Genomic DNA, 21,556 nt, shown 5'->3' on the forward strand with positions numbered 1-21,556 from the left:
TAAAGCTTGTTATATTGGGATAAATCTTAGATGTGTAGAAGAACAAGTCATTGCCAAGCCTGATACAGTCCAACATCACATCAGCTTGTTTAAGCCTGGCCACTTATAAGCCTCCCATGAGGTGCAATCAAAGCATCACTGGAGTACCATATTGCTGTCTTTGTTCCAGATCTTAACAGAATGTGATCAGTGTGTTTCATCTCTTCAAAAACCTCTGGTATGTAGGCTGGAGACATGCCACACTCTGGTCAGATGTCCACAAAACAGAAAGCAGTGTAGACTCCTTTCACAATGGCACCACATAAGTCCAGTGTCTTTATGTTTGTGACAGATTGAATGTTATTTCTGATGCCTTATGAGTATTTGCTTGAGGAGTGGGGGTGAATATCAATGTACAAAAAAAAAAATCTAATCATCAAAAAAAGTTTTCAGTGATGTCCTGATTTTTAGAGATGCACCCATTTTAAATAATTTTTACTCGCTACCAATTGCATGTTTTGATAATTGAATGTTCTCATCAGAAATCAATAATGTACTGACAAAGAAAGTAAACAAATAGTTTCTTGATTTCGAGCTTAAAAGATTGTGTTTTATTTTATTCTCTTTTTTTGTCAGAAGTGGATGTTGCTATTTCTGTTTGGTTGGATTTTTTCTGTGTCATGTTTACAATAATGACAAAATCACCAAGGGAGAAAATTTCATTTGGCCAGATAGGCACCAAATTCTGCAATCACTGTGAACTGGCACAGCAGATGTAATTGTTTCTTGTGCCTTATTAGAGTTGTCTCACATATTTTGTCACAGAACAAATCTAAACACAGATGGAATTGATAAATATTTAAATTTCTGATGACTTAACGGGGATAAACATTTTTTAAAGTCCAAATGCACATGGAGAAAAAAAAATTGTTTTGAAATATCGGTAGTGACATCACAGAAATAAGCATATACTTGTGCTGGTACAACTAAAGTGAATATGTTTTAATAGCTAAGTATTATTCTTAAGTTGTAAAGCTGTCTTTATGTGCACAGTATCTTATACTCTACCTTGGTTTCAATGTGAATATTCATACTCAACTTGCAATGAAATCTTAATTTCTCTAATGTGGAACAATAAAGGATATTTCTAATCAATTCAGTTCTAACACTATAGTATTTTTTAACAAGGACTTGAGCTTATGACTTTTTGAAAGTTTTTTCTCCCGACAAAAATGAACAGTTTCTGCATTAAGGACATATTTGAAGCATTCGTTACATTTTATTTAATCCCAAAAGTTTCCGATCAATAAGAGTTTCTAAGCCTGGAGTTTTCAGTCGTTTTCATTCAGTCATATCCCAAATCAAAACTAAATTTCAACACCTATAGCTGACATGTCTTCGCAATGAAACTGTTATTCATGATATAAAGGTCGGATAGAGTATATACGTGTTTATGAGTCGAACCAAGTCGCGACTTTTTTTTTTTTTTTTTCCTAATTTAGTTTAAAAAGAAGAGTGACATGTTAACAGAGACTCAGCCATTCCCGAGCCACATGCGACAATCTAATATAACAAATGCTCCTCAAAGCATCAGTAAAAAAAACAACCATCCGGAGGGGTGTTCTGAATCCAACTAGACAAGATTACGTCTGAAATGGGACGCCAGGATTCAAGAAATTTATTGTAAGTGCATTTTTGACTTATGTTTTCAGATGCTATTATTTCTTTAATTGATTATAACGTCTCGGTCTCACACACAATAACACGAAGTGTGTTTGAAACAGCAAATTTTACACTCCCCGCCAAATAGTACGAAAAGTGGTTCAGCCCTGGAGGTTAGCGGAAGTTGTTTCAGCTGCCATGTTTGCTTGCTTTGTTGTAGGCTTCTACTAGCTTTCCTACAGAATCAGTAAGTGTGGAAATGGAGCCGAGCTGGAGTACGTTTCTCTTCCAAGTAAGTTGGCTCTTTTTTGGGAGGGAAACCGGGAGAGTTCGCGAAACAACCGCAAACATTTTACGCACCCGTTAGCTTAGCAGCAAGTTCGTTTTATATATTTGAACGAGTAGCACGAAGAACAAGTAACGAAGCAAAACAATGGTTTATGAATCCAGGCTTCCAGCTGTGAGGCTTGGGAATGACGCTAGAACAAAAAAAAATCAAATCTCCCCAGTTCCAATGTGGAAAAAAACGGCCTGTGTGTAATTTTAGATTGTGGATGCGAAATACTTCGAGTGGGAAAGTGAATTTTGGTAAGTTTGTTTGGCTGGTCGAAGCCAGCAAAACATGCGGTATCACTTGAAGTAAAGCTGGAGACGACACTGCACCGTTACAATCGAGACAGACCTGTTTTTTTTTTCCCCCTTTGACTGAAGGCTTTGATCGGACGCCGTAGAATAAAGAGATAAAACGTCGGCGAACATTTTTTGTGCAGCATGTGTAGTAAACTGAACATTTGTACGTTATTCACGCGGATGATGTTAGCAGACCGTAGGTTAGCCGCCACTGAGATTTACTAACGGCAATTCCCAAGTCCGCGGTCAACTTTCCGCTTGCTTTAGCCGGTTCGCAGTAACTAGCCGAGAAGCTAACGATGTTTAGGCTGCCTTCATTACACTCGCAAGCTAATTTGGCTAAATCTGGGCGAGGCTGCAGTAATGAGCTTGGAGGAACGAACGGTACATAATTTGAAAACCAGCGATGCCTAGTTTTTTGCACATTAATTAGCTATTTATTCAGATGAGCTTTGTGGAAAGGAATTCAAACTATGCAATGCACTAGCTAACAGCAAGAAGCAGGCTGGAAAATTAGCAAGGATCATCGCTATTTAAAATGTTCATTTCTCCCAGAAAGTTTAGTAAAAATTTTCAGTTTGAGTAATTTCGCTGTCTTTTCACTGTGCATAAAAACGCCATTCTTAAATTGAGTGTTATAAAGTTTTATTAAGAATTTTATGACTTGGCTATGAGTTAAAGAATTAAGCTTCCTTAGAAATACAACATGGAAAAAATTTAGGATTTTGAATTTGTCAGAAATACTGGGCTGTATTTTATACGTTTTTGTGTTGTTGCTTTTGTTTACTGTGTAAAGGTAATTTTAAAAGTACACCTGCTCAAGTTTGATTCCCAAACTAGAACCGTTTTAGTAAGTTCTTGCTGTGTATAGACTGATTAAACTCTGTTTTTGAACTTTAACCAATCAATAATACTAAGAAGAAAAACATAATAAAAATATTCAGAAAGCAGTGCTGCTGTTTAGCAACTTAACTTATACTAAAGAACCTTTCGAGCATAGGTATTACTGTATTTTGCCAGTTGAAAATATTTGAATTAAAAATTGACACTTATTTAAAAGTATAATACACATAAAAAAATTCCCATAGTAGGTCCTATTTACACTTGTCTTTTTTCCTTCAGTGAATATATATTTTTTATTTGTAAAATAGCTTTTGTGGCTTCATTGACCACAAAGTCCATCATTTACTTAACCAATTTGTGTTTATTTAATGATGTATATCTTGAAGACAAGGTTATAAGTTGTCTAAAAACTAGTTATAAGTAACTTTTATAAAGTTCACTTTATGCAGTAAAAATTGGTTGTATATAAATAACCTTGGTGTAAATAAAAGCACTGAACTTACAGACCACAGTTGAAAGGCATTTACTTGAGTGAACAATATTCTAATTACTTTAGTTAATATAATTTCTAAACTAAGTTATACATTTCTAGGAAATTATCTCTTTTAAATCTAATAACTGCTGTAAAAATCTTAGAATTTAATTATTCCACTTGCAGAAACCTTAATACCTTGTATATCCTGCAGACTATATTATGTGGTCAAAAGAAGTTCTAGTAGAATCAAGTTTTTTATTTAAAAATTCTACAAGTGGCTTTTTGGCATTTTATGACCAGTTATATATTTGCGCTTTGTTTCAGTTATCTGCCATCCAGCTTGTTACGTTTTGTGTTATGTACTAACTTTCAGACATCAATGGGGGGGAAAGACAGGCATTGATTTGTTTGCCGAAATGCTAATTTTGTGTGCTAGCTGGTCGCTGCAAGTTTGAAAACCACTTAAAACATGTTTTAATGACTCCTCCTGCACTCAGGCTGCAGCCAATGAAATCCTTCCTCAAAATCCAAAGCCTAGCTCCCTTACAAAAAGCATTAAAAAAAAACCAAAAGCTGTAATTAGTACGAAAATTGAGCTTCATTATTTTTATTTATATATATATGTATATTTTAAGCTATTTTAAATGCATGTTTTTATACATTTTCAATGAAAAAAAAAATATTTCAGTCAGCTATAAGCTGTGAATATCTTTGCTGTCAAAATATTTCAGAAAATAAATTGCATACCATGACCCCCAGATTGTTATATAGCACATCAAGTACATGTTGGACTTTAATCTCTTACTCACCTTCTTTTAAAGTAATGACAAATTTTCATGTCCAGCTGTGCTTGACATCAGCATTACAATGTCCGTTCACTTGTTGCTGCTGTTTATGGCCACCTTCTAGTTTCATTGGCTTTTCTTCAAAAGTCTCGAGAGTTTTTACAACGTATAGATTGTTTTGTTGTTTTTTTTTTTGTTTTCTTGACAAGTTGGCATATAGTTTCATAATCTTTTTAACTGCCTATTGTGATGAGAATTGTTTTTGCTATTTTAATGAATAGCAATAAAGCAAAAAAAAAAAAACATACATTGGATTACACAAAATCCAATGTATTAACATGAAAAGATTTTGAAAACTAACTTATTGTCATTCTAAAGGTGCTAATATTTAAAACTTTAGTTGTACTTTGGTAGTTTTCTCAGCCTTGTCAGAGGAGGCCCTTCTCTATTTGAGTTAAATGACGCAGTGAGATAACTAAGCATTGCTCAAATCACCCTGCTCTATGATGCAGTGCAAACCCCAACTGAATATATCAGGTATCCCCTAAAAATACTTCCTCGCTTATAGCACACGCTGCAAGTTACATCATCAGCAGAGTCCCTGGCGCCTCCAAAGTTTAGCCAGGTTTACATGGCAAAAGAGGATCGACGACATATAGAAAGTTCTGTTTTCCAAGAACTTACGTTGACTTTATAAAACGTATAGCAAGAGATTTTGTCATTTTTACTATATAATGTTAATTTTACCATTAAAAATCCCCTTCAGCTTCAGGCAATTTTCGTGAGTTCTTGCTAAGACAGCAGCACAATAGTTCTGCAACAGTGGAACAAAAACTCACAAAACAAACTCGTTCAAACAATTTCCGTTTTACTCGGCAAACATTTTTCATTTCTTTTTAATCCGCAGTCCGGAAAACTTTAAAGACCGATCATGTAATCATATCTACTTTTTTTTTTTTTTTTTTCTTCTCGTTTGATTTCTTAGTTTTTCCTGCACAACTTCTGGTTTAGTATTTGCTTTATTCTAACAATTGGCCAAGCAGCTGTAGAGTGCGGCACAAAAGATTGAGGAAAGGCGGTGCATAATCAGACCATGAGCTCAATTCAAGTCTACAGTGGCCCACGAAGCCATCAGGACACTCCCTCCATTTTGATGTTATTTATGAGGGAGCAGCCCCAGTTGTCGGAGCACATTTGTGTCAAAATGGTCAGAGCTGCATGAAGGCACAGCAGCTTTACAGGGCCCTGCACCTCTGTGTACAGGCCAGGCTGTTTGCAGTGGCATAAGCTTCACAAAGAGGTTTCCCGACTGGTATCCCTCCCACCCCCCCTCACCAGCCCCTTCACACACACAAACACGCACACACACCACCCCTGGTGTGCCAGCCGACGGGGTTGCATTGGCATGATGATGACTAATCCTGGAAGGTGGCAAGTGTAAGCAGGTGCTCAGACAAATGGGTGGTGGCATGCTCTACGAGTTCCCAGGTCCCAGTGCGCATGAGGGAATGACGGCTAGTTCAGCCGAGTGCTGTGTGGATAAACAATGTCTCTGTCTCATGAATAGATGAGCCAAATCAATGAAGATGAGCATACAAAGATCCCCCGCTGAGGCCGAGTGCATCACTGCTCAGATTTGTGTCTATCACAATGGGCTAGATGACATAAGGAGGACATTGTGTGGTTCATTTTTCTTTTTTCCGTCCCGTCTCCTCTTTTGCCACTCCTGTCTTGGCTGGCCTTCTTGGATGGATGATTGGACCTTAAAGGGAAAGGTCAAGTATGTTAACTTGCCATCTCTTGCTGGTGGTTGACAAGGTGGTTTTCTTGACTTTCTGCTGAGTGTGTTAAGTAAATGATGCATATTATGCATAGTTATTTATTTTTTACAAGTACTTGGTTTGCTTTAAAAGAAGTTATTTTTATTTGTAGGAGCTTTCCACTTAAGGGTTATCTCAGTGTACAAGTGTAAAACAAATGTTTTGTAAGTAACTTTTTGGTTTGAACAACGCCGATACAATTTCTAAAATCTCTTGGTTATATTTTATTGGTTCACCTTTCCTTTGAAGCCGTATTACTAGGCATCCTTGCGTTTATGTGAGTCTGATATGTAAGTTATACATATCAGAAGTATACAAAGGTGCTGGTATACTTCAATACAAGCAACTTTTTAAAAATTATTTTCCTTTTTTTTTAATATTTAAATTATTTTGTGTATGTATATTTTCAACCAGCAAAACGTTCGTGATCAGATAACCTTATGTAAACAATATTTAGAAAACAAAATTAATCAAGACTATTTAATGTCGAGTGTAATTTAATTATTTCAAGCAGAAAAGCAAGATTTACTCTGACTGAAACATAAAATTATTTTGTTTATACATAGGCCTGTCACAATAAGCAATAAGTCAGTTAATTGGATGTTGGATGATAAATGAAAACCAGCTCAATAATTTTCATTTGCATAATTTATAGATTTTCTCTTTTCTCTCTTTCTACCAAAAGCTGGATGACAAAAGTTTTCAGTCTGGTGCTTTGCTCTCAATTAGCCCCTTTTTTTTCTGAAGGGACAATTTTGTTTATAGAGACTACATAATTCATTTTATTTGTTGTTTTATTTATGCTGAATATTTCAAATGTCTTCCAGTTTCAGTGTAAAAAGTTCATTAGAATTTAAAGCTTATTGATCTTTCAGAATGTGCTCTTGCATTATGATGCCATTACTATTATATTACTTGAAAATGGTCTCAAATCAACAATATTATCGTTTACCGCAATAACTACTGGGAAAATATATCGTCCAGCAAAATTTCGTTTGATATAATATTTCCAAGTTATTCTTTATATTGATTTTAATACACAGACTGAAGTATCAATATCGAGTTAAAGTTTGATTAAAGGTGTTCCAAGGAGGGAATCAATTTTGCCAATTTGTTCTCTGTAGAGCAACAAGCTTCAATCTGATGCTTGGAAATGTATGACAGAAAACATTAAATATTTTTGAAAGAATTGCTTTAAAATATTGGTATACTTATCGTCAGTCAGCCTGTAGCAATACACCGCAAAGTTAATACTTACACAGTATAAGTGCATCACAGTTATCAAAATGAAAGCCACTTTTTTTAGGCAACTGAGCTGCTGTATTGGCTGCACCTTCTCCTTAATTGCTCTTACTTATTAAAACATCAAATATTTTTGTTTTTCTGTACTTGTATCAGAATACTGCAATTTCTTTTTTATACCATTGAATTGATTGTCAGTAACGTTTAACAGAACCTCGAAATGAATGGACTTCACTGTCATTCTTCGACTAAACTACAAACTTCTTTTCATCCCCAAGCCATCTTTGTGTTCATTAGATTTCAAACTTTGGTAGTCATTTTAGGAAAATTGAGCAAAGCTCTGTCCAAACAGCCTTGAGTTGTGCTAATTCTACACTCTGCGGGTGACTAATTTTATATTATTTTCGAGGCTTAAACATCTAGAACGACAAAGAGCTGAATCACCATGTGCAGTTTGACGGCCAGTTTTAATAATTAAGCACAAGCTCCGATTAGGACGTTTGAGATTCTATACTTTTGGGGGTGGCTATAAAGTTTTGTTTTTGCCTCATGTCTTTTCCAAAACCAAGATATAAGGCAGCTGATTTTAGTTTGTAGACTGGGTGGCACAACTGTTGATATTCGTTGCTGCTCTGCCGTAAGCCCAAACAAAATGCATCAGTTCATTTCAGTTTGCGCAATATTTTTATGTCTCACGCAGCTATACAAAGAAGCATAAATTATTTTATTACTAAGTCAGGATATATAATGACTTGAATTTTTGAATTGCAGCCACACAACTTGTTGTTAGCTACTGCTCATTGTTCTCACCTATTCCACCCCCCCATCTATGTTTTGGCAGTCATCCACACTGGCTTGCACCTGCAAAACCCTGGAAAAAAAAAAATGGTGCACCAGGCCACAGACAGAACAAACAAATATGTAACTGTGTATTTTATCATCCTATCAAGTTTGGTGACCTGTATTTTTGTGTGTCGAGCTGTTTTCTGCCTTGCTAAATCCAATTTATTTTTTTTCCCTTTTTCTCTTTTCGCCTTTCTTCTCCTCTTAACCGAGCTCTGCGGCGCGGCTAATGTCCTGCTCTTCATGAGCCTTCTTGGCAGCTAAGCTGGACTCTGCTATGCCTCTAATTTGGTATGCTTGCTTTGCAGTCACATGATGAATCAGCACCGTCGTGATGGGATCATTTTTCATCCAGTATATTTGGATTGTTTTCGCATCAGTTGCGCGCCGCGTCAGCCTCGTTAATGACGGACCCCGGTGCCCACTTTGTATTCTGTTAAATCTTCCTAATGCTTTTCATTGAGTTGTCAAAGTTGATTCATGGTTCTTCAGTGGCAGCTTCCAGTGGTGAAACAGCTGTCGGCAACAACTTGCTTTTTCTTCTGCGTACGGGGAGGAGGGCTAGATGCTCTGAAATTGCACTACGCCCTGCTGCTGTTGTGTGTCAAACGGCACGGAACGCTTTTTGAATTGTTTACCTCCAAATGTCTGACATTTCACCAAAACGTGTGTGTTTTGTGTCTTTAGCAGGCCAATGAAGCCCTCCACCACCAGCACCAGGTGGCCCAGAATAGCCTGCTGCCACTTCTCAATGCTGGAGCAGAGCAAGTTGACCAGAAGCCTGTCCTGCCTATCCAGATAGACCAGAAACCCCCCGTCAGTGCTGCTGAACTCCTGAAAGACAATGTGGCCAGCGGAGGAGGTCAGCGGCCCCCGGTGCCCGTGATAAAGAAGGAACACAAAGGCAAGACGCCTTTCGTCTGCGGTTACTGTAACAAGGCCTTCCGAGACAGCTACCACCTGAGACGCCACGAGTCCAGCCACACCGGCATCAAGATGGTGTCGCGTCCGAAGAAGACGGCCCAAACCGCCCCCACCATGGTACCCATGATCGCCTCCATGCCACGGGAGAACAACGGCAACTCCTCCTACATCTCTACGGTAGCGGGGATCCTCTCCACGGCGACCACCTCGGTGTCCTCGGGCACCAGCATCATGACGTCGTCCGCGATGGGCAACGTGCAGCAGCAAAACGTCCCCAAGAAGCCCCCCAAGCCCGTCAAGAAAAACCACGGCTGCGAGATGTGCGGCAAGGCCTTCCGAGATGTCTACCACCTGAACCGCCACAAGCTATCCCATTCGGACGAGAAGCCGTTCGAGTGTCCTATCTGCCAGCAGCGCTTTAAGAGGAAGGATCGAATGACCTACCATGTTCGCTCTCATGACGGAGGCGTCCACAAGCCCTACGTGTGTTCTGTGTGTGGAAAAGGCTTTTCCAGGTACGATGACTTTCCTTTATAGTTTTTATGTATGATGAGATTAACCCAGTGATAAATTTAGAGGAGCCTTATTTATTTATTTATTTTTTTGTTCAGATATGTTACATATAGTTGATTTATTTATTTCTTCATTAGAATAACAATGTAACCCCAAATATGAATTCAGAAAAGTATTAGCAGTGCACCAGTAAGAGATTTTGTAACAGATCTTTTCATTTCATTATCAGTTTTTGTTTTATACTATGAATAACAGTTCAATTTTTTTTTTTTTTTTTCAAAAGCCGGATCCGTGAAGCAGAATGAGGCTTCATGGAAACTTATCTAATACAATAAAATCATTCCGATTACGCAACAATTGAAACTACAAAGAATTACAAGGCCTCTCATTTATTATAGTTTAGAGTTTTATACAAAATTACTCAAACCCCTGGCATATGTATGTTTACGGAAGAGGATTAGGGCCACTGGAAAAAAAAATAATCTCAGAATTCTGACTTTAATCTCAGAATTCTGAGAAAAAAGTCAGAATTTTTTTTTTTTTTTTTCAGAAAAGTCAGAATTCTGAGATTAAAGTCAGAACTGTTTTATTTTTTTTTCCAGTGGCCCCAACCCTCGTCCGTGTATGTTTTAATATAATAGTTTATTAAAATTTTACTAACATTTAAATGCTTGCTGGATATCATGTTATCACTGACGGCTGTAGTCCAAACTTGAATCTGTTGAGGGAGGTAAAGATGCCAATAAAGATTTTTATTTTGATCATTGAAAAGGATATACATTTTTGACATGCTTTTTTACCTAATATTTGAGGAGAAAGTTCTTATTTACTGCCAGGTGTATTAAATTGATGACTTTTTCCTCTACTCTCATGGAATAGTTGCATATAAAAGTACATCACTTTTTGTAAAGAGTTTTTTTTATGCATTTGTTAAAACTGCCACAGAATGTCATGAGACAGCAAGTCTGTTAAAAGATCAAGCTGTAGTGGTATCCGAGTACAAAGGGTTTGGGGAAAGAGAATGAGTAGCGCCACATAACATTGTGATGGACAGCGCCAAGACCAGCCCTTCTGATTGGTTGTTTCTAATTAGCACTGGGAGTTTAAGTTTTTTCTCATTACCTGTCATACTGTCACAACAGTGACAGCTTCAATAAATGTGTTTTTTTTTACAGGTTGCATAGTGCAGCTTTAAGCAACCCTTTCATTTATCTTAGGGCCAGAATGTGAAAGAGCAGTAGGTGTTACACAGCTCTGCAGTTTGACAGGATAATCATTATAAAAGTTGAGCTTTTTAAACCTTCACCCGCATCTGTTACTGATCAACAACATTGGCATGGAAAATAGATCCTTAACTTAACTGTGAGATTTCCAAATGACTGCCAACACATTTAAACCCTCTATGTTTCATGACAGATGGATAAACTGAGTCCCTTCACTTTGGATTTTTTAGCCTCACTGTTATGCGTATCCCCCAACTCCAACTTCAAGCTGAGTCATCTCTCCGTAACGGCTTCCACTCCGAAGAGTGGTGTTAGTGCTTCCTTTTGGGGCTTAAGCATGGTACCTTCACTTATCAAGGAAATGGAGTAGGATTTACATTATATGAGCAGCCAATTTTGAAGGACAAGCATATAGCTGGCTGATTCTGGTCATTTTTCAGACCATCTGTTTAAGAAAAGGAAAAAAAAAATTCTTTGAGGTTCCACTGAGACAACATGTCATCCAGATGTTAAAGTGCACATCGTGTGAAAATAACAGTCTGTGACCATTAAAAATAAAGCGGCAACAAATCAGGAATATTTTATCGATAGACTGCTTGTTTTCTTATTTATTTAGTTGGATTATTTCTACACTTGTGTGTTATAAGGCTTTGATTCTATACCGAGAGTCGGTCTGGACCAGACACAAACGCTGCAGACTTTCTTTTAGTCTGACAACTCCTTCCTCCCACTTGTTCTTCTGTTCTAATCAACTCTGGCAGTGAAAGATGATTAAGAGTTGTCTGACTTTAAGGTGGTTGCATGAAAGCCAATTTGCTGCCAAACCAGGAAGAAAATTGGCTCAGTGATGTGGGGTGGGGGATAGTTTTATAACTCCTTTTTAGTTTCCTCATATGCTTTTAATCAACAACAAATAGCAAAGCTAATGTAAAAAGGAAGTCTGAAATTTAATTTCTTGCTATGGGAGGGAAGACTGAAGTCATTTCACCCTCTGGTGGTTGCATTCCTGACTCGGAAAAAAAAAAAAAAAAGCCTCGGCTTGTCTGAACACATTTTTAAAAAGTAATGTTTATTACAAAGAAGATTTTAAAAAAATACATATTTATTTTAGGGTGATGAACTCTTCCCCTCAAATGTTCTTATTTCTTGTGCAAAACCAGGTGTTGTAGATTAAAAACTAAAATGTTAAACGTCATGCTTTTACTGAATATTTATGGTAGCTAATACAGGGCAATTACCTAATGCGTCTTTGCAATTGCATGATTTTTCTTCAATGCTTTAGTAAAGGCACTGCTACAAACCCAGCGCTGATTTGTGTTGCCAGTAGCAACAGTTTATGCTTTAGAAAGAACTCTGATTATTTCACTTTTATTTTATTCAATTGGATGATTTTTTTTTTCCTTCATTAAATGTAGATTTGTACTAATCATGCTTTTAATTCTGCTTTCTTTGATAAGCAGTTTACCACTCATAATGCCTGCCACGCTGCTTCAACCACATGTTACAGCAGACGCAGTAGGGAGAGCGCGAGTGGAGTATAAGGAGAGGGGGGGAGGCGTCACTTGTCACTTTGCAGTTCCCGCCAGCTTGTCACAGACTCTTTCCCCTGGGAATTCACTGAACCGTGCGTAATGTTAAGGTCAACACATTTAATATGTCGTAAATAAACATTTTTGCTTCAGAAGGCCCTCGGCGTGACCTGAGATTTGCAACTTGTTGCCGTTTTTAATAATCCGGCATCGATTCGAGCAGGCAGTATTGGTGAACCGACTGTTGCAACATGACTTCAGCAAAAAAAAAAAAAAAAAAAAAAAACATCAGCAGTGCACCTCAGCCAAGTTAGCATTAGCGCTGCGCTGTATACGGCAGTTTCAGGCATGCCTCCAACACGGTGACGTGGGCTCGGGACTCATCAGCATACTGGAAAGTGAGAATGGAGACTGAATAGCAGGCCACTGAGTCACTGCCACTCAGCCTGAAATGTAGGCATGAAGTGTCTGGAGTCTGCTCTCTCTCCCTGTCAATAGGACGGCAATGAAAAAGGGAGAGAGAGAGAGAAAAAAAATCCAAATCCAGTTTCTGGCACAGCGGAGAAGTTTCTACTTGACTCTTAATTTGTATTAAGAAGCATTCCAGCAGCGTGAAGCTTTCCGGTTTGGCAGCAGCTGCCCTTCCTTTACTCGCTCCATAATGGTTCTGCTAAACATGATTCAGCTCACAGTTTCACTAGGACTAGCACTCTGACATAGGAGGGACCAGCGCCAAGAGCTAGCACTAGAAAGGTCAAGTGGCAAATAATTTTATCCTAGTGAACCTTGTCAGTTTTTAGGTAGGTGAAGTATGGTATCAATGGGTATTGATTTAAACATAGTCATTCTGAAATATTTTTCAATCACCGAATGTCTTTTAGGAATGCTGGCAAAATAAATTCACACTTTAGAACTTATTTACAAACCTGCTCGATTAAAAACAATAGGGAATTAGTCCCAGCGGAAATCAGAACTAATGAGTTTTCCTCAAACTAATATTGTCACATTTTTTTGCCCGCTTGCCGCCTATCATGGGAAATAAATGGCAATATTACCCAAATTTCAGCTTAATTAAAGCGGCGAGTGGAAATCGGGAGAAGAAAAGAAAAGGAGAAGGCCGTCGCATTGTGGTGCATGTTCAAAAGTAGGTCAAACTGATTCACGCGCCATTGGTCGCAGAGAATTAACTGCCATTGACTGAAATTTTGGGGATTTTCTGCCCATCTCCTCATTATCGAAGCAAACAGAGCACATCCGTCCACTTGCGCTCATAGTGGAGTTCGACCTGAAGCTTTTTATGTTCTTATTTATTTAACATGGCAGTTATAGTTAGAAATGTACGCATGTACACTTTAAAAAAAAAAAAAAAAGTCACATTAAATATTTACATGTTTCTGGCCCCGATATTGATGGATTTAATTTAAAATCAATACCACACATGCGTACGCAGCTTCTGCTTTTGAATTTGAGGTAACATTTTGTAGATTTATTTGGACAAAGTTCACCTGCAGTTCACACTTTCATGGCCTGATTTGGACACTTTGTAGCGTTTCAGACTTCTAGATCATGCATACTATCGCTCAGTGAAACAAGGATATTAAATTAACATCTTTCAGTTTTTTCTTCTTTTCTTAAAATTTTGGAAAGCAAAGAAACGTTTGAACTGGAGCAGGGAGCTAAAAACATCCTGCTATGGATGACTCATAAAAAAAAAACCACGACGCTTCCCTGCATCACCATTCACAAATTAAATGTCTATTTTTGTATCATTATTGTCTGTTTTATTTAGGCCAGACCATTTGAGCTGCCATGTGAAGCATGTGCACTCCTCAGAAAGACCATTTAAATGTCAAGTAACGGTAAGAGCCATCACCGCCAGGTTTTCTTGAGCAGATTTGTTTTTTTTGTTGTTGTTTTTTTTTTTTTTGCGTCCCACTCACACTTGTCCTGTGACTGCAGGCCTGTACCTCCGCTTTCGCCACCAAAGACAGACTCCGCTCCCACATGATCCGACATGAAGGCAAGGTCACCTGTAGCATCTGTGGGAAGATGCTGAGTGCAGCCTACATCACCAGTCATTTGAAGACCCACGGACAAACCAACTTTAACTCCTGTAACAAAGGTTCGTCACTCACCAGAAACGTATAACCAATAATCGAAAAGAAAAAAAAAAAAGGAGTTTGATTTCTGCTATATCTTTTACTCTAAATTATCACTGCATGTTACTGTGCATATTAATCTGTATGCAAATTTGATATCAAGTCCTTCCTGAACCGTCTTCTGACTCATCTGAACTACGAGTGAAAACCGCTTTTGCTTTCAAATACCATGAAGTTTAAATATCATGTAATATTTAAACTTTCCTGTATTTTGGAGTCCAACCCTGCATGTTTTTCTAATGCTTTTTTTGTTTGTTTTTAACAAATTGAGATTTTATGTAGCCCTATTTAGCCCTTTCGTTAATATTTTTCAGTGCAGTTACAGCTGTAAGTCCTTTGGGTTATGTCTTTGCCCTTGTACATATACAAACTGAATATTTTAGGAAAGTGCACACTCAGTCACTTTGAGTGGAGGCAGGATGCAAACAGCCATTTTCAAATCTTGCCACAGTTTCTCAACTAGATTTAGTCTGGACGTTGATTCATTCGGTCCAAAATACTCTACTTTGTCCCAAAGATAAATTCTACTCATCCAAGTATCTTCTAAGTCTTTGTGGATGGTGATGCTGTGGACAGGGAGAACCTCCATTAGCAGCCAGTCTCGCAACAAATCTGAAGAGGCCTCTGAGTGAAGAATGCTGCTTTCACAGTCTCATTTTGTGTGTCGACTAAAAGGTTATCTAGTCTAACCAAAACACCCTTTTTCTTAAAGGGGAAAATCACCAGTTTTGAACTTTGTCATGTTATAATGTTATTCCCTTCCCAAAAACATACCTGGAGTGTTGCTCTCGTCTTTTCATGCACGCTTGAGAAATCTCCCATGGCAACCATTTATGGGACTAGCGGCAGCAGCATTTAGCTCATCAGACGAACTACTTCTCAGTTCTCCTAAGAACGGCTTTAAATGGCATCATGCTGAAGGCAAAGTGTCATAGCATGGACTTCTTACAGAGACATAATTTCAGATTATCAGAATACAAAATCAGATGTCTTAAGCTATTTTTTTATATAGGCTGCCTTTTAATAACTAAGAAACACAGTTACGTGATTGTGCTATGAAATGTGGCTGGAAAATACACGATACTTCTGTTTTTTTTCTTGCATTCTTTATAACATTTCGGCTGATGCCATACTCTATTACATATATCTCATATATCTATATTCAGATGATAGATGAAATGGTGCTTAACCCCACTTTAAACTGTTCACAGCTTCACATCTATCCCTGTTTTCTATGTTCCCTGATTTTCATGATGGTCTTTGTTTACTAATGTTCTCCAACAAATCACTCAAACCTTCAAAAAACAGAGCTTTATTATTCTCAAATGAAGTTAACATGACTATTTTATTTAATCTCTAATTTAATTTAATTTGACTCCTGAAGAAAATTGATTGCAGTTATTAATGATTATGCTTATTATGCACTACTTTTTTTTTTTCTATTCTTTTCTTTTCTTTTTACTTTTTTTGGTCCACCACATGCAGTCCGAATAAAATACCTTGGGGATTGTGGTCGTTCGCTGGAAAGTTCCAGCTGTACAAACGCCGTAAGACTTTGTTGTTGTTGTCGTCGTTATTGCTGCGCCCAAAATTAACTCTTCCTTCCGTCTGAAGGTAATGAAGTCTGCAACTCGGCCTCAGCGACACCCGTGACCGTCTCTGCCCCCATCACCTCGGCGATGAACCGGGGCAACGCCAACAACAACCATCCCGTCACCATAGCCGCACAAATGAACATTAGCACCAACACGGTCAACATCACGTCTCCCGTCAGCCTCCAGCACCCGGTCACCATCACCGGGCCCGTCAACATCGCCTCTGTGAACATCCCCGCCACGGCGCCCATGAATATCGCCCACCCGGTCGCAATAACCACCCCCATGCCCATGAATATAGCCGGTCCGCTAAACATCGCAATGAGGCCAGTCGATAGCATGCCTTTTCTGTCCCAAGTCTTGCCTTCTTCCCCACCTTGGTAGAAAAACAAACAAAACAAAAAAAAAAGATGAACGTCAACATCTAACTGGCCAGAAAGAAAGGGAAAATGAAGTGAAAAGCGACTCCTGTCCTCACTTTAACAGCTCCCCCATCCCCCACCGCCCCTCACCCCAAACCGGTGTCCACTTCATCCAGCTTTGAAGTGCAGCAGTTCCTTGAGCTGTGAGGCCAGTAGGAGATCCCCCCCGCCTTCCCCCCCTAAAGTCCTAACTGTGTCCCACCTAATGTTTAGTGACTGGCTCGTGACGCAGAACAGTTAAGTAGAATTCAAGTAGGATTTATCTTGAAATCAAGACAGCCGGAAGGCTTAGCGTAGGCAGTTAGAATGATGAAACTGTGATTTGTATCATGACAAACGGGAGGAGAGGATTCCTCGAGTTTGCTTGAGGACCCCCCCCACCCCCTCATACGAAAATACAAACGTGCTTTTGTAAAGGGAGACGTGAAATGGACTGAAGCAATAACCAGGAATTGCTGTTTCTGATCTTTTACAAACTCTCTCCCGAAGCATCTGGGCGTTACTTTGTATGTAGTTTTTTGTTTTTGTTTGTTTTGTTTTTTTGTTTTTTTTTTTTGTTTTGTTTTTTTTTTTTTTTTAACTATAGCCTGCTAATCACTATTTAATGTTATAGGAAATGAGTCTAGTAAAAGGGACAGCTGCTTCCACTTGCATGGAAGACTATTTTTTCACAATGTTATAGCATTTCTTTTTCTTCTCAGATAGTAAGTATGCTCTTGAGGTACAGTGACTAACTTGTACAGTTGACATAGTAATGTATTTTTAATGTTGGCATTTAATTTTTTTTTTGTTTTTGTTTTGCTTTTTGTCATTCAGGTGGACATCTGGACACTGTTCACTTGACTATGAAATTTCTTTACTTTGTTTTTCTATTTATATGAAAACAAAGTTATTTTTTACTTTTATGTGTTTTTAATTTTTTATGAAGTCAGAATGGAATGAGTCTTGCACTGAAGGCATATGCTACATGCAGGTGAACAGCAGTATTATCAAAGATCAAACAGAGTCTTAAGTGTTTTGGTCAGCCAGCCTGCACTTGAGGGCCCTCTAGTGGCCGAGTATGTAAATCCTGGACTTGTAGTGAAGCTTTTCAGGTCGCAATTGTCATCGCAAAAGGTGGCTGACGTAGTTTTTAGCGGACTCTTTTGTTACACTGTTTTTATTCGTATAATTATTTATCATTACTCTGTTACAGCCCCGCGGTTAAACTAAGGAATGATCACTCAGGAAACACACAGGAAAAAAACAAAACAACAAATCAAGAATTTCTTTGGATCTTAGGAATTTTCTAAGCTCCTGTTTGGACTCCCTAAAGCATTTTGGGATTGCAGCGTTGTTGCTTTGCAAAATTACACTAACCAGGAAGTCCGCAAGCACCAGTTTTAAGCAGCCGTCCATTTGAATCGATCTTTTACTGTACAATGACATAAATGCTGTACATGTTTTACATACTCGGGCAAGTTCGGTCTCGGTTTGCACAGGCATGTGGCCTGAGAACTGGGCGAGTTTGCTGCAAAACACGATTTTGTGTCCATTTACAAAAAAAAAAAAAAAATGGGACAAGATTGACGTTGCATGAACACCCCAACTCCCTCCCTCCCTGAACACTGTAGCTGTTGAACATGAACTATTTTTTTAACGAATGCCATGTTATCTCAGCAGTGTTGCAGCTCTTTGAGTTGATTCAGTTTATACAGAGAAATGCAATATGCATGTATGTCTTTTTTTTTTTTTGACCCCCTGGCCCCCCAAGTTGTTTTTTTTTTTTGTTTTTTGTTTTTTTTTTTTACGAAATGTTAGTGTAGTTTTTTTTATTCTTATGCATTTACGTAGATACACTATAATAGCCTGTTTGCCAAATTTGAAACAATTATAATGTGACAACCTGAATTATTCTTGTGAAATTGAACATCTCATTTATTTTAAAAGAGGAAAAAAAAACTAATTGGAAACACCAGGAACCTTGTGAAAAGCAGTTGAATGTATATCTTTGTACAAAACTTTTAGTTCCAAGGATATGGTAGTTACAATAGATGTGAAAGATAAGAACCTTTTTTATAAATCTTTTGTATTAGAACATTAACATTGATAATTTTGTATATATGAGAGGCTAGGCTTTCTGATTAGCAGAAAGATAAAACATTCCTACATTTTTTTAAATGTACGTTTGTCAAATTATTACTTAAACATGCGCAATGTTATGTGCCTTTTATTTGGGTTGTCTAAATAAAAGAAAACTATCAAATGTGCTTATGTATGAGGTACTGTTTGGTATAAAGGCAGAGATAAAGTTGCGGACATTGTTTGGAAGTATGAAATGTTTTAAGACGCAGAAGCCTAACGGCAGCAGATCACAAAACTTCCCAAATTTTCGCCGTACTTGGATTCTATGCCTCTTCGCTCTTCCTTCAGACTCCTTTGGATTTCCAAATGAAATGGAAAAGCTGATAAGACACTTCTGATGTTTCTTGTTTAGAAGAACCTTCACACCAAGAATGTAACAGTGCTTCCCCATATCCTGCCACCACACATGCTTGTGGTGGCTCTTGAAACGCCAACTCACGCCTTGTTCTTCCAAATCCTTTTCTTCAAAATATTGTGTTCCCCTTGATTATTAAGCCGAACATTTTAGTTAACAGTAGGAAATATCATGTTGCTGCCATTTCAGAGAATATAGTTATGCTGAAAAGTAGAACAGATGACATGAAGTTGAGTAACTGTGTCATGTTTGTATGATGAGCCGGTTATGACTTCCTACTCCTGTTCTTATCGCAGCAGCGCTCCATAAAACTTTTTCCTCAAGACGCTTCAGTCCACGCTGTGTTGTTTATAAGGTTTCTGCAGCGTTTCGTCTTCCCCGCTGTGAACTTGAAGTCTCCTGAGCAGATCCAGGCACAGAATTGGTATTCTCGATCCAGTTTTCTCACTGCGTCCAACGAAAGACTGTAAAACAAGCTGCCTTTTATTAGTCTGCAAGCTGCGGGCTGATAAAAGTTATGAGGCATCTTGCTAGTCTGCTCCTTTCGTTTCTTCCTTTAAACAGACCGGCGGCTGCAGATCCAGGTCATTCAGTTGTGCAGCCATTTCCACCCAGGTTCTCGGCAACACCCCACCTTTTCCAAACGGGATCTGATTTATTCCTCCCATGTCCCCAGCAGTGCCTTTTTCCTTTGTCACATTATTTCATTGACTTCCCCCGTTTATTAATTGCTCTTGCTGTAGTTTAAGTCAACTGATTATACAAAATACCATTGAATATTATGTCCAAAAATGTAATCGGAAGCAAAATCATGTGGCAAGTGATTATAAACAGTTCCTTTCACATGTATGAGTAGACATGTCATTTGTGAACACACCATCACCGGTGGCGATTGTACAAACCACGAACAATACAATCACAAAATTAACTCTGTTTATTTTGAATATTAATCCCACCCACACTACGTCCTGTCTTTCTGTACATGTGAAAGAGAAATAGGTGAGAGAACAGACCCCTGCTGTGTTGTTGACCACCTGCTAAGACAAAGGCACATGACAAAGACACCGATTCAAAACCTAACGACAAAGGAGACAAATTTAAACCCCAACATTTCCTAACATTTATTTATTGGATCCTGAAAAAGAACGAAGGAAATGGAGGAACATATTTCAGTCTCCGACAGCAGGACTTCCCCCTTTAGCAGAAACGGCTGCTTGTGGGTGGTTTGCATAATTATTCACCTATTTCTGGCAGTTTTGATCACTCTTTCATGCACACTTCCTTCAGCTGCAATGTGTTTGATCGTTTCATGTAGTGACTTTCTCCCTCCCTCTCGTGATAATTCAGCAGAGCTCAAACCTTGCCTAATTGTAGACATTTCATCAGACTAAAATAAGGACTCTGCAATACAAAATCTGTTTTTGCTGAAACATTGAGCGCCACCGTGAAGTTTTGTCCTCATGAAGATGCCTTCTCAGCATAGAGGAAGTTCACAGTTGGGTGCAATGGAAAAACATCTGGTATTATAATTGTGTCGATGCAGGTACGCTCACTAGTGGACATATTGTAGTACTAAATGTCATACAGTGGGGGAAAAAAAATACCTTTTGTTTTTGTGCAACCATCTGGTTTTATTTGTGTATGTTCAGGGATTTATTTAAAGTGAACAACCTTCTTAAAGTAGATTTATCATCTTTAAGAATTTGGGAGAGATTTGGTTGCATTTAAAAATCGACGTCCGGTGAGCAATTTAGTCAACAGATTTTGATATACCAAGACTTGCAATGTTTAAGTCAGTATTTGGCTACTAGATGACAGAAAACAGGTTCAAGGACAACACACTTCATAAGCTTCTGTCTTTAAAATAAACAAAGGCTGGGTGTATAAACGCTATCAGAAGTCTTTTTAAATGTCCTACGAGTATACTCTTATAAGGTATACCTTTATAAGAATATGTTTGAAACATTATTACTGGTTGCTAAATTCTAAAATATTCAGCAAGATGATTTACATTTTTGTTTCGAAGTTCTTCCAAATTTCCAAATTAGAAGCTTATATTAAGATTACAATGCCTTTAACCAATTTGAGAAAGCACACTTGGGGAGGTAGATGTCGTACTGAAAACGACATTAAAAAGAAAAAAAAAAAGGAGCTCTTACAGGTTAGTTTTTGGAGATATGTGCTACATACAACCAAATGAAACTAGAATTATGTGTTTGGCCATAGTAATGTTTGTTACATTTCGGGGGGGGGGGGAAACGGCATAACTTGCAAGCCTGAGAATGCAAGTAGGAAGTATGGGGGTGGCAACATTATGCTATGTGGGTGATTTGCTGAAGGTACTCTCCACAAAATAGACAACATCATCAGAAAAGAATATAAGATGGAAATATTTAAGCGTCATTTCAAGATATCAGCCAGGAAAATGCAAGG

The 21,556-nt window shown here is 38.1% G+C and overlaps 1 protein-coding gene and 1 long non-coding RNA gene across 5 annotated transcripts in view; both read left to right on the top strand.

Moving 5' to 3' along the window:
- Positions 1–21,556, top strand: part of LOC148155417 (uncharacterized) — a 354,212-nt gene that overhangs the window by 280,666 nt on the left and 51,990 nt on the right. The window contains exon 3 of one of the 4 annotated variants that reach the window (XR_015765291.1): positions 21,261–21,275. The exons of 2 other annotated variants lie outside the window; for them this stretch is intronic. This is a non-coding gene — a long non-coding RNA (uncharacterized LOC148155417). Of the gene's footprint in view, positions 1–16,606; positions 18,894–21,260; positions 21,276–21,556 lie in introns of those variants that run through there. One more of the 4 variants, XR_015765295.1, reaches the window with a different exon arrangement.
- On the top strand, positions 1,801–16,606 carry vezf1a (vascular endothelial zinc finger 1a). The gene is made up of 5 exons (XM_014970469.2): positions 1,801–1,933; positions 8,967–9,718; positions 14,258–14,327; positions 14,428–14,590; positions 16,242–16,606. The coding sequence occupies exons 1-5, from the start codon at positions 1,901–1,903 to the stop codon at positions 16,604–16,606; spliced, it is 1,383 nt and encodes a 460-aa protein (XP_014825955.2). The 5' UTR covers positions 1,801–1,900.

The sequence above is a fragment of the Poecilia mexicana genome, unplaced genomic scaffold (assembly GCF_051168715.1).
Source record: "Poecilia mexicana isolate PSO_F unplaced genomic scaffold, ASM5116871v1 scaffold_14, whole genome shotgun sequence".
NCBI classification, from domain to species: Eukaryota; Metazoa; Chordata; class Actinopteri; order Cyprinodontiformes; family Poeciliidae; genus Poecilia; species Poecilia mexicana.